This window comes from Somniosus microcephalus, chromosome 2 (genome assembly GCF_052327205.1).
Source record: "Somniosus microcephalus isolate GS21.2 chromosome 2, FLI_Smic_1.0, whole genome shotgun sequence".
Taxonomy (NCBI): Eukaryota; Metazoa; Chordata; class Chondrichthyes; order Squaliformes; family Somniosidae; genus Somniosus; species Somniosus microcephalus.
This window is the reverse complement of record NC_140988.1, coordinates 354,781,690-354,794,540: the sequence shown is the minus strand read 5'-3', so window position 1 is coordinate 354,794,540 and position 12,851 is coordinate 354,781,690. Positions and strand designations below refer to the sequence as shown.

General features: G+C 42.0%; 1 protein-coding gene across 1 annotated transcript in view; it reads right to left on the bottom strand.

The window, feature by feature from the left end:
• ctnna2 (catenin (cadherin-associated protein), alpha 2) overlaps positions 1-12,851 on the bottom strand; it is a 1,873,786-nt gene that overhangs the window by 1,681,408 nt on the left and 179,527 nt on the right. The window contains exons 4-5 of the mRNA XM_085975533.1: positions 4,091-4,257; positions 3,661-3,780 (exon numbers count right to left, since the gene is read on the bottom strand). Coding sequence (XP_085831659.1) covers positions 3,661-3,780; positions 4,091-4,257 — 287 coding nt within the window. The remainder of the gene's footprint in view (positions 1-3,660; positions 3,781-4,090; positions 4,258-12,851) is intronic.

Genomic DNA, 12,851 nt, shown 5'->3' with positions numbered 1-12,851 from the left:
AAGTTGCTGGAAAAAGATAATTTCTAGAATATTCTTAGAAAATCTGCATCCTTGCAGAAGGAAACAATAATATGGTAATAAAAAAAGTTGACACACAAGTCTTTTGAATGTCATTGACTCGCTTTTTATTGTTGGGTTTACACAATTTAAATCTTTATTGGTTGTACACTGCCAACTGACACTGGGTCTGTGCAGAAATGATCGGCAGATCTATACCCTTCAGTTTCAATTTATTCAGAATAGTCTAATCGCAATGATCCAACATTTGGAAATATAAATTTTGAGTTATATAAACACCATAAATTTAAATCATACATGCAAACAGGCTAGTCATTGCATTGCATACCTTAGTGTAGATTTACCATCAATGTCCCGAGTGCAAACAGGAAAATAATGGAGCATAGAGCAGCAATACTGACTTCCTGCCTATTATGTACACAATGTGCACTTACGACAGAGTTTTGAATGGCTTAGGAGGCTTCGATCAGAAAGAAGCGGTTAATTTATTTAAATATTGTAATGATATGTAGAAATTATGTCATTTAAAGTTTCCTACTACTATTTCTTGGAGTTTGTGTTAGATTTGTATTCATTCATAAAAACGACTATATACAACAGGTGCTCAGGACTGCTAAGCAGCCCTTGGATGCGGAAGTGTTAATTTAAAGGGACAAAGGAAGAGAAACGATAGTTTCAATTTCAACCCAGAAGAGCACTCCAATCTGCCGGAAGTTGATTGTGGGGCCAGGAACTCAAAATTTCACCCCCACTACCCCCCGCCCAGCCATCTTAATCCACTGCCCACATCGTTTCTGCCAGCCATGCAGGGTTAAAATTGAGGCTTATAAGTTTCAAAGCATGGTTTGTAAGCATTGTTGAGCAATGGGTACTGGCACGGCCATATTTTGCTTAGCTCTAGAAACTTGGACAACGGGTTGAAATGCCTTTAAAGCCTTTCCAACTACAGATAATATTATCCCCCAGATCAACCTATAGCAGGACCTGGCCAACATCCAGACTTAGGCTAGCAAGTACTAGGCAATGACCACCTCAGAGTTACATCGAGTCTACGGAATACAAACAGGCCATTCGGCCCAACTGGTCTATGTCGGCGTTTCCACTTCACATGAGCCTCCTCTCGCATCTCTTCATTTAACCTAATCAGCATATCCTTCTATTCATGTGCTTATCTAGCTTCCCCTTAAGTGGATCTATGATATTCACCTCAATTACTCCTTGCGGTAGCACGTTCCACATTCTTACCACTCTCTGGGTAAAGAAGTCCCTCCTGAATTCCCTATTGGATTTATTCGTGACTTTCTTATATTTGTAACCTCCAAGAAGAAAAGGCCAAACCAGTTCCCCCGATCTTCAATATTACTACAATCAACATCCTAGTGATCGTCAATGACCAAAAGGTTAACTGGAGTATCTATATCAAGATGGCTCCAAAGAGGCTGTATACTCTACAAAGAGTGGCTCACCCCCTGGCCTCTTAAAGCCTTTCTACCATCTACAAGGCTCAAATCAGGAGTGTGATAAAACACTTTTCACTTGCCTGGATGGGTACAGCTGTAACAACATTCGAAATTCAAGGTTGTCCAGGACAGAGCAATCCGCTTAATCAGTCACTGGACTCAATATCTACCCCCTCCACCACCAGTGCACTGTAGCTGCAGTTTGTGATCTAAAAATTGCACTGTAGCAACTCAATGCGCTTACTTCAACCAGCCTGCAACCTACCACCAAGAAGGACAAAAGCAGCAAGATCATGGGAACATCACCATCTCCAAGTCGCCCTCTGAGCCACACACTATTGACTTGGACTTTTATAGCCACTCCATCATCACTGGGTCAAATACTGTAACCCCCACCCCCCCCACCTAATATCATCGCGGGAGCACGACTATCACAAGGACTGCAGCATTTTAAAGAGAAGACCAATTACCACCTTGTCAGGACAACGAGGGTTAGGCAAGGAATGCAGCCTTGCCAGCATTACCAACATCACAACAATAATTGGGTTTGGTTTTTTCTTTGAAAAAATTGATTGCATTCCTTTAAATTTCATTAAAGCATAATCTCCAGTCTCTCCTTATGGCACAAGATGAAAACTGCAGAGGCAACAATGACCACAGAAAATTGCACGCAATGAGCTAACTGATCTTCTGGCTTGCTTTGCAATAGCCGTTCTGAATTTGAAAATGTACCCTCTTGTGGTAATATCCAAAATGTTGGGCTACCAATGACCACAGTATGAGAGTGCACTGTATGTTTTGGTAATTCTTTTGAGAAAAGACTTTATGAATCACTGAAAGATTGGAAGCACCCAGCAATGCTAGGCTTGCACATGCATGCAAGTGATAATCCATCCCACACGTTCCTTGATAACTTGTATGATCGCATCAAACCATTGCATGATACAGGTAGACTATCCTTTATCCGAAAACCTCGGGACCAGCAGTGTTTCGGTTTTAGGAAAATTTCGGATTTCGGAAGGTGCGCGAAAACACTTCGGTTTTCAGAGGTAATTCGGTTTTCGGGAGTGCGGATAAAGGATACACTATCCCTTATCCGGCAGCGTCGGGTCATGCTTTGCGCCACTTTCGGCTTTCAGAGGTTTTCTGGTTTCGGATGTGCGGATAAAGGCTGGTACACTTACGCTGAGCGATTTCGGTTTTCAGAAGTGCGGAAAAACGCTACACTATCCCTTATCCAGCTAGACCTGTAAGTCGTGCGCCACTCTGGTCATGTCGTGCGCACGACTTACGCTGACCGAAAAAACCTTCGGTTTTTAGAGGGTTTCGGAAGTCCGGATAAAGGGTAGTCTACCTGTAGTATCATACCACTGCATCAAGTACAAGATACTCAAGAGGAAATATAGTATAGAAGTGGTCTCCATATTATAAGGATATAGGAGGCACTGGAGAAAGTGTAAAAAAGATTTACTAGAATTATACCAGAACTGAGAGGTTATACCCATCAGGAAAGATTGGCCAGGCTAGGGCTCTTCTAGAAAAAAGACTATGGGGTATACCGAGAGGTCTTCAAGATTACGAAAGGGTTTGATATGGTAGACGTAGAGAAGATGTTTCCACTTGCGGGCGAGACCAGAACTAGGGGCCATAAATATAAGATAAATCGCTAATAAATCCAAAAAGGGAATTCAAGAGAAACTTCTTTACCTAGAGAGCGGTTAGAATGTGGAACTCACTACCCACAGGGAGTAGTTGAGGGGAATACCATAAATGCATTCAAGGGGAAGCCAGATAAGCACGAGGGAGAAAGGAATAGAAGGATATGTTGATGGGGTTAGATGAAGAGGGGTGGGAGGAGACTCGTGTGGAGCATAAACACCGGCATGGACCGGTTGGTCCGAATGGTCCATTTCTGTGCTATAAATACTTTGTAAGTGAGTGAAAGGATTGGGAAAAAAATTGATTTATGCCAGTAAGTCATTTGAATTCCCTACATTTATTCTTCATAAGACCTTTAACACTGAAATAGCTGATTTTTTACCAACTAGCTTCAATTGGTTAGGAAACCTTTGTGCTTTTCACTGTGACTGCTGGAACCTGAATGCAACTACTTGAATTTGGCTCTTTCTCCTCAGCAAAAATCATATACTTTGCAAGGTGGACCAAAAGCTTTCCGTCATACCTGCTGTCTTCTAGCAGCCACATAATTGAGCTTGACCATCTCCTTCCCAAATTCCTTGAAGCGACTAGCAAGATCCTGCTCATTGGTGGCATTCTTTACAGCATCCAGAGATTCTTCTACCTGTAAGTTTAGTAAAGATGTACTGCATTTCAACTCAAGACATTACCACATTTTTTTAAACTGCAAAATCTAGGTGAAGGGTCAAGGCCCACATTCAATATTTTATAAATATATATTCAAACATATTTCAGAGGGGCCTAGATAGAATTGCTACTGTGAAAAATATTTTTCTTATTTATACCCTTAAATTAAATGACCAGAAAATAAACATTTGAATGTTGTCAGTTTATGAATTGTTAACATATCCAAAAGCTAATATTTTAAAATCTGACTAATTATTTTCTAAATCAGTAGTTAATTAAAATCTTACAATTTTTAAATGAGTTAAAAGCCTCATGACATCTGCCATGTCAGCAAGGATCAGCAGGCGGGTTACTGCAGACAGCAGAGCACGGGCTGCCCGAACCATGGTCCCTCGCTTTACGGAAGAACATGGGTCTTCTGCAAACTCCGCAGAAGCAATTCTCATAGATTCTCCTAGAGAGAGAAGATAGAAACACAGTTAAAAATGAACTGCTTTCATTGGGTATTTTGCTCACAATTCATGCTACAAAATCCAAAAGGACTTATTTATATTCTTCACGCGTCTCCAACACTGTGCAAGCACCAAACCAATTTTTTTTTTTTTTTTTTTTAAATCACATTTTGGTAAAAATCAGCTGCAAATAAATAAAGATTTATTGGGCCAGAATTTACTGTCAAAATAACAGAGGCTAACAGCGCTCGCCGTTATTTTTGCACAAATCGCACAGCAACTTCAGGCGAGGACAGGTGCATGGTTAAACGCAAAAATCGTAAATTGCTGTCCGAGCTGAACATCGCCGCCGTTAGCTCCACGAAAATGACATCTCGCTGTCTGACTCACCATTAATATGCATGGTACAGCGTGAAGTTCCTGAACTTGCATGGCAGGTACGAACTAAACTCGCCACAGAAAGTTAGGGCTCGTCAATTTCAGTCCAAATTCTCTTTTTAGTGGAGTGACAAGTCTTAATTATTGCCAAATGATCTCTCTGGCACTAAAAATTAACTATTACAAGTGTGGCGTCTCATTCCTTCAGCTTTAAATTGTCGAGTTTTTTAAAAAAATGTAAGTAATTTTTAAAAAAAGTTTCTCTTTGTATTTTCTCTCAATCCAATCTTTCTTTCCTTTTTATTTCGCTTCTTGTACCTAATTTGACACTGAATTCACTATTACCACTTTCACTTCCTGGTTCAGACTCTGTGCTGTTCATTTCACAATGCTTCAATCTGATTAAGGACATACACAATTGCAGGTTTCGACCCGAAACGTTGACTCTGTTTCTCTCTCCACGGATGTTGCCTGGCCTGCCGAGTTTTTCCAGCGTTTTCTGTTGTTATTACACAATTGCTTGCCCTGATCACAGTTGCCCTGTAGAGGGCGCCAAGCCATTTCAATCTCACACTTACAGCAACTTCCAATGTAAAGTCTCATGAAAATTAAACGGGCAAGGGCAAGTGCCGTTCATTCATCAGCTATCATTCTACTCAATATCTTTGTCACTGTCCGTTGTAGATAAGGACTATATTGTATTCTAGGATTTCAGTCCAGATATTCTTCTCAGGCTCAGTGTCTCAGACTCGCTCTCTCTTAGGCAGTCCCTCGAACGGAAGATGACTTGCTTCCACATTAAAAATGAGTTCTCAGGTGACTGATGAGTCCAATGCGGGACCTACAGTCTCTGTCACAGGTGGGGCAGACGGTGGGTGGGGTGCTTGGATTGACGTGCGCTCCTTCCGCTTGCTCCCGGCGAAGAGACTGGAGGTATTCGGCGCCTTCCCAGATGCTTCTCCTCCACTTTGTATGGTCTTGGGCCAGGGATTCCCAGGTGTCGGTGGGGATGTTGCACTTTTTCAAGGAGGCTTTGAGGGTGTCCTTGAAGCGTTTCCTCTGCCCACCTGGGGCTTTCTTGCCGTGTCTCAGACTACTCCCATTAACAAGCCTGCACACTCTATGACCAGGATCATGCCTTTATCTAGGTAATCTATAGCAAGTTCAGGGATCGCCTCATTACTCTATTTCAGCTTACTAGTTCTATCATATCCCTTCACAAGATCTTCCTGAACTTTGAATGGTGGTAGAATAAGCATTAGACCATGGCTTAAGTTAGAGATTAACTAGTAAATGGTAAGTGAACAGATGAAATAACATTGTAGATTTACAGGAGTTACAAGTTCCCTGAATATTTACTTTTATAGGGCACCTTGTAGCTGATTGTCAACTTCAAAACTTAAGGGAGAAGTAATATGTATAGATTAGTATTTTGGGAGTTTAGAAGGAATGAAATGACAGAACCAGCTGTTTCACAATGCAGTTAGAGCCAGTAAAAGTGCGGATATGATTCAATCGTGACCTAGTTTGTATATATATATTTTTTTTATTCATTCATGGGATGTGGGCATCATTGGCAAGACTAGCATTTATTGCCCATCCTTAGTTGCCCTTGAGAAGAAGGTGGTGGTGAGCCACCTTCTTGAACCGCTGCAGTCCTTGTGGTGAAAGTACTCCCACAGTGCTGTTAGGGTGGGAGTGCCAGGATTTTGACCCAGCGACAATGAAGGAACAGCGATATATTTCCAAGTCAGGATGGTGTGTGACTTGAAGGTGGCGGTGTTCCCATGCACCTGCTGCCCTTGTCCTTCTAGGTGGAAGAGGTCACGGGTTTGGGAGGTGCTGCTGAAGAAGCCTTGGCATATTGCTGCAGTGCATCTTGTAGATGGTACACACTGCAGCCACGGTACACTGGTGGTGGAGGGAGTGAATGTTTAAGGTGGTGGATGGGGTGCCAATTAAGTGGGCTGCTTTGTCCTGAATGTTTTTCGTAGCAGTTTTTTTTTTACAACTGAGTGGCTTGCTCGGCCATTTCAGAGGGCAGTTAAGAGTCAACCACATTGCTGTGGGTCTGCAGTCACATATAGGCCAGACCGGGTAAGGACGGCAGATTTCCTTCTCTAAAAGGACATTAGTGAACCAGATGGGTTTTTACAACAATCCGATAGTTTCACAGTCACCTTTACTGATGCTAGCTTTTTATTCCAGATTTATTTAGTTAACTGAATTTAAATTCCCCAACTGCCGTGGTGGGATTTGAACTCACGTCTCCGGATCATTCATCCAGGCCTCTAGATTACTAGTCCAGTAACGTAACCACTATGCTACTGTTTAATATGCAGTTTTGACGTTGTACACCACAGTGCTTCAGAATTCCACCAGTATATCTAGGTACATAGTCAATGGTAACACTCAGTACTTGCAAATCTTAACATAGAAATTGTCATGAAACACTTACACAAATCCAGTATCTACATTTGAATTTCTTTTGCACAATTAATTTGGTACTCTGTATAACAATTCTGAATGATAATTGTTGCAATTAAAATTAGTTATAAATTATTTTTATAGATGACTGCAAGTGAATAAAGCTATAAATTTGCTCCAAAGGGGATCATATGCAACCTTAAACCACATAATTCTTAAATGTTTATTTACAGCTCTTAATCCTAATAAATATACAGTCTCATACTTTTTTCCTACTATATCTAATTAATTCACGATAAAATGAAAATGCAGAAGGTATTAATAGTACTCAAAATGAATAGGCAACATCATAATAGGTCAGAAAAATCTCCACAAATGAAGCCAGCTGAATAACTCAAAAAGAATGAAGCTCTATTTGAACCTCACCACTGGAAATATACAATATGAAATAGTTAGATCTGTAGTAAGACTGACGAGTGAGAAGCAAGAGACAGATCTGAGCCAGGTAACTCAATTCTGCCTTTGGAGCTGGGAGCATGGCTGCAGGCAGGAGCGTATCAGTATGAAATTGGAAGGTGGAGAAGAACAGTGCCAGCATCAAAAGGATGGGAAAAGGACAAGAAACCTTGAGTGACCCCAAGCAAGTTCCTCTGGTAGTGGTGTATGTAGTAAACACCATTTTTGTGTGTTGTTTGTCATCTCTAGGATAAGCAACTGAATGGCCCATGAAGAGAAAATGTTTGAACACCTCTGCTGCACACCTTCCAAAATAACCTCCTCAGGACAGCACCCAACACTTCAAGTCTAAACAACTTAGAATTTTGAGACGATAGGTGACAGACACGCCTTCACCACAATGGTAGGCCCAGGAATTGAGGAGATTTATGTATTCACCCCTCGTCACTTTTTTTTAATGGGGATGCCACTGTCAGGCCTTTGTAGGGACTTGAATATTTCAATTCTAAATTTACTGCTTGCAGTTTCAGCTGCTCAACAATACTAGTTACTGTACTCATTTTTCAAATCTACATATTTATAACAAGACCAATTTAATATATTTGTATCATTTGTTATCAATAAAACTTTAAAAGCATTAAATTATTGTATGATTTGGTGATATATGGCTTGAAAATAAGAAATGCTCAATCTTTTTAAAGTCAGATTTGTCAACTTTACAGGGATCAACTATTAAAAATACCATTTATTTCAAATAGTGCTCTATAATGTAATTCGAAACAGAACTCCAGCTTTATATCTGATACATCATAAAATTTTATGCACATATATCAAGGTTATGGAGATAAATCTTTTGAAATCATAATCTCTTGCTTCAATTTTCATAGCGCCTAAAATAATTAAAGTCCTGTGTGGATTTCAGACATATTAAAATTGAGCTCAAACAGACTACCCGAACAAATCACTGAAAAAACACAAAGAAACATTTGCATTTTAAACATTAATCCTCAATTACTCATCAATAATTAATTTGTTTTTAAAACATAAATATTTAACATAACACACGAGAAGCTTTCCAATGCACTTAGGTTCGAAGCAACAGTTCTTCCTCTGCTGATCTGTTCCTGCAGCAAGAATTCATTTTTAGGCTATATTCAGTGCAGCTGACTGACAAAAGTTGAACACTGAAAATACAAGGCCGGGGGGAAATGATAATGAAACATTTTATTATATAGATAAAATGAGATACTAACAAACAATACTGATACTTCATGGAGAATTTATTAAGTCATGTTGCAAAATTGCATGCTACTCCATCACCAGCCATTGGAAGGAAAGCAAAAATTACATGTCTAATCAAGATCGGAACTCTGTTTTATTGCTCAATTCTTCCTAAAGATAGACCCATAAGGCTTGAGCTGGCTGAACCTTTTTCTTGTAAGGAATGTGTAGGGCAGGTTGTGGTAACATGCAAGGTCACAGAGCTTGTAAAGCTCAGACAATATCCACTGATTTGTGCATGGCTTTTGACTCATGTAGCCCTCAAGAGGCTGGAAGCCATGACCAAATCTTGGATTTTATCTGGATACTCCAGCTCCAAGATCCATATAGCTTAGATGGAAGACTCATTAAGCCCTTCTCTCTCTCTCTCAATAGAGGAATAAGGCAAGCTTATCCGCTGTCTCCTAACGTACTTCTTGATTTCAACATTGACACAAATAGTATCATAAAGTATTGCCCTAGAGTGACTTGGATAGAGAACTGGTTGGCAGACAGGAAGCAAAGAGTTGGAATAAACGGGTCTTTTTCCGAGTGGCAGGCAGTGACTAGTGGGGTACCGCAGGGATCGGTGCTAGGACCCCAGCCATTCACAATATATATTAATGATCTAGACAAGGGAACTAGATGCAATATCTGCAAGTTTGCAGACGACACAAAGCTGGGTGGGCGTGTGTGCTGTGAGGAGGATGCCGAGAAACTACAGGATGATTTGGACAGGTTGGGTGATTGGGCAGAAGCATGGCAGATGCAATATAACGTGGATAAATGCAAGGTTATCCACTTTGGTGTCAAAAACAGGAAGGCAGATTATTATCTGAATGGAAATAGATTGGGAGAAGGGGAAGTGCAACGAGACCTGGGTGTCCTTGTGCACCAGTCGCTGAAGGTAAGCATGCAGGTGCAGCAGGCGGTTAAGGCGGCAAATGGTATGTTGGCCTTCATAGCGAGAGGATTTGAGTACAGGAGCAAGGATGTCTTGCTGCAGTTGTACAGGGCCTTGGTGAGACCACACCTTGAGTATTGTGTGCAGTTTTGGTCACCTTATCTGAGGAAGGATGTTCTTGCCATGGAGGGAGTGCAGCGAAGATTCACCAGACTGATACCTGGGATGGCAGGAATGACGTATGAGGAGAGATTGGGTCGACTGGGCTTATATTCGCTGGAGTTTAGAAGAATGAGAGGGAATCTCATTGAAACGTATAAAATTCTAACAGGACTAGACAGACTAGATGCAGGAAGAATGTTCCCGATGGTGGGGTCACAGTCTAAAGATAAGGGGTAAGCCATTTAGGACAGAGATGAGAAGGAATTTCTTCACCCAGAGAGTGGTAAACCTGTGGAATTCTCTACCACAAAAGGCAGTTGAGGCTAATTCATTAAATATATTCAAGAAGGAGTCAGATATATTTAAGGCTAAAGGGATCAAGGGATATGAGGAGAAAGCAGGGACCGGGTACTGAATTTGGATGATCAGCCATGATCTCATTAAATAGCGGAGCAGGCTCGAGGGGCCGAATGGCCTACTCCTGCTCCTATCTTCTATGTTTCTAACTATTTTCTCTTTATCTATAGATGTGGTAACTTCATCCTTAATTGAAGGCTACAATTTACCCTGTCACAGATGTCAGTTGTAGCAGTATGACTTTACATGGTTCAAGAATGGCTCTTGAAGATATCAATTGGAAGATACCTGGGGCCTCTGTCCCAGTTGTTGATATATTTTGGCATGTAGGGCCTGATGAATGCCAAATTCAGCCTGGACACAACACTTCGGAAGGATGCCGAGAATAAGCAACAGGCAATTTGATCTTGGTTCAATGACCGCAGTCCCAATGCAGGTTTAGCTTATGGTGCATTATGACAAAACAACTTGCATTTATCTAGCACCTTTAACATAGTAAAATGTCCCAAAGCGCTTCACAGGAGCGTTATAGCACAAAAAATGTAACCTTGAGCCACAAGGAGAAACTAGGGTAGATGAGAGATTGGCTTTAAGGAGCATCTTGAAGGAGGAACGAGAGGTAGAGAGGCGGAGAGGTTTTGGAAAGAAATTCCAGAGCTTAGGGCCTAAGCAGCTGAAGGCACGGCCACCCATGGTGGAGTGATTAAAATCAGGGATGCTCAAGAGGGCAGAATTAGAGGAGCGCAGATATCTCCTGGGGGGGAGGGGGGGGGGGGGGAAGATTACAGAGATAGGGAGGGACGAGGCCATGGAGGGATTTTAAAACAAGGATGAGAATTTTAAAATCGAGGTGTTGCTTAAGCGGGAGCCAACGTAAGTCAGCGAGCACAGGGGTGATGGGTGAACAGGACTTTGTGCGAGTTAGGACATGGGCAGCCAAGTTTTGGATGACCTCAAGTTTACGTAGGATAGAACATGGGAGGCCAGCCAGTCTAGAGGTAACAAAGGCATGGATGAGGGTTTCAGCAGCAGATGAGCTGAGGCAGGACGGAGACAGGCGATGTTATGGAGGTGGAAATAAGCGATCTTAGTTATGCCGCTGATGTGGTCGGAAGCTCATTTCAGGGTCAAATATAACACCAAGGTTGCGAACAGTCTGGTTCAGCCTCAGACAGATGCAAGGGAAAGGGATGAAGTCGGTGGCTAGGGAATGGAGTTTGTGGCGGGGACCAAAGACAATGGCTTCGATCTCCCCAATATTTAATTGGAGAAAATTTCTGCGCATCCAGTATTGAATGATGGACAAGCAGTCTGACGATTTAGAGACCGTGGAGGAGTTGAGAGAGGTGGTGGTGAGGTAGAGCTGGGTGTCATCAGCATACATGTGGAAACTGACGCAGTGTTTTCGGATGATGTCGCCGAGGGGCAGCATATACAAGACATCAAACAATTTTTCCTTCATGATTCAGAATTCCTAAGCATGCAACAGGAGGGATTCTTCCAGCTTAAGCATTAGATCCAAGAGCAATCCTTAGATTTGTGGCAAAAAGGGGAAATATTTGCAAAAGAGGGCTCTGGACTCAGGGCTGTCACTGACTATTCTGGTGAAGGAGCCAGCCTCATACTAGGTACGTTTCTTTGCCACAGCCCCTCAAGGACCTGGAGACAAGATAGCATAGTAACATGCATTTAAAAAAAAAATTGTTCATGGGATGTGGGCATCGCTGGCAAGGCCGGCATTTATTGCCCATCCCTAATTGCCCTCGAGAAGGTAGTAGTGAGCCGCCTTGAACCACAGAGGGCAGTTAAGAGTCAACCACATTGCTGTGGGTCTGGAGTCACACATAGGCCAGACCAGGTAAGGATTTCCTTCCCTAAAGACATCTAGAACATCAAGATATCTAGCAGATCACAAACTGCCCTGCATAGATCCTTCAACCACACTAAAGGCAGATGCCCTCTTGGGGTGAAAGCTGTTGGAAGGCATTACCTAGAAGCCAATATAGCATATATTAAAAGGTTCAGTGACTGCCATACTGGATTACAGCCAGGCATACAGCCACTGCTGAAGCTTCACACACAACTGCTTGAATCACTGTTTAATGCAGTATGGCATGTGTCAATGCTGTGGTAAAGATGGTGGGAATGCAGTCTCACATTTTATGGTGGGATGTGTTGCTCACCATGGTGCTTGCGAGGAAATCCTTGTCCAAACAGAAAGAGCTTAAACCTTGTTTTGACAGTTAGCTAATGACCAACTCCTAACAAGCAAGTGTAGGGGGCAGTGTCATTGGGTCCAGATAATTTTCAGGTGACTTTCCTGGCCACAGAAGTTCCAAACCAAGTTAATCCTCCTTGGCAGTTTTGGTAGTCCAATAATTGAGCCTGGCAGTCCTCAGTACTGCCACGCACCATGGATGATTAGACCTGTCACTTAGGGCTGGGATACATCCCATGACCCCCCTTAAAATTTACCTCTTTTACCATGCTCTTGTTCACCGGTTCTAATAGCTCATTCTTTGTCTTATTGTGCTCAAGTGAAGCGCCTAGGAATGTTTCCCTATGTTACATAAATGCAAATTGTTGTTGCGTCAACAAGAGACTGGGTTTGGTTTGGTATGTGCTATCATCTATAGCCACATCAATCTGATG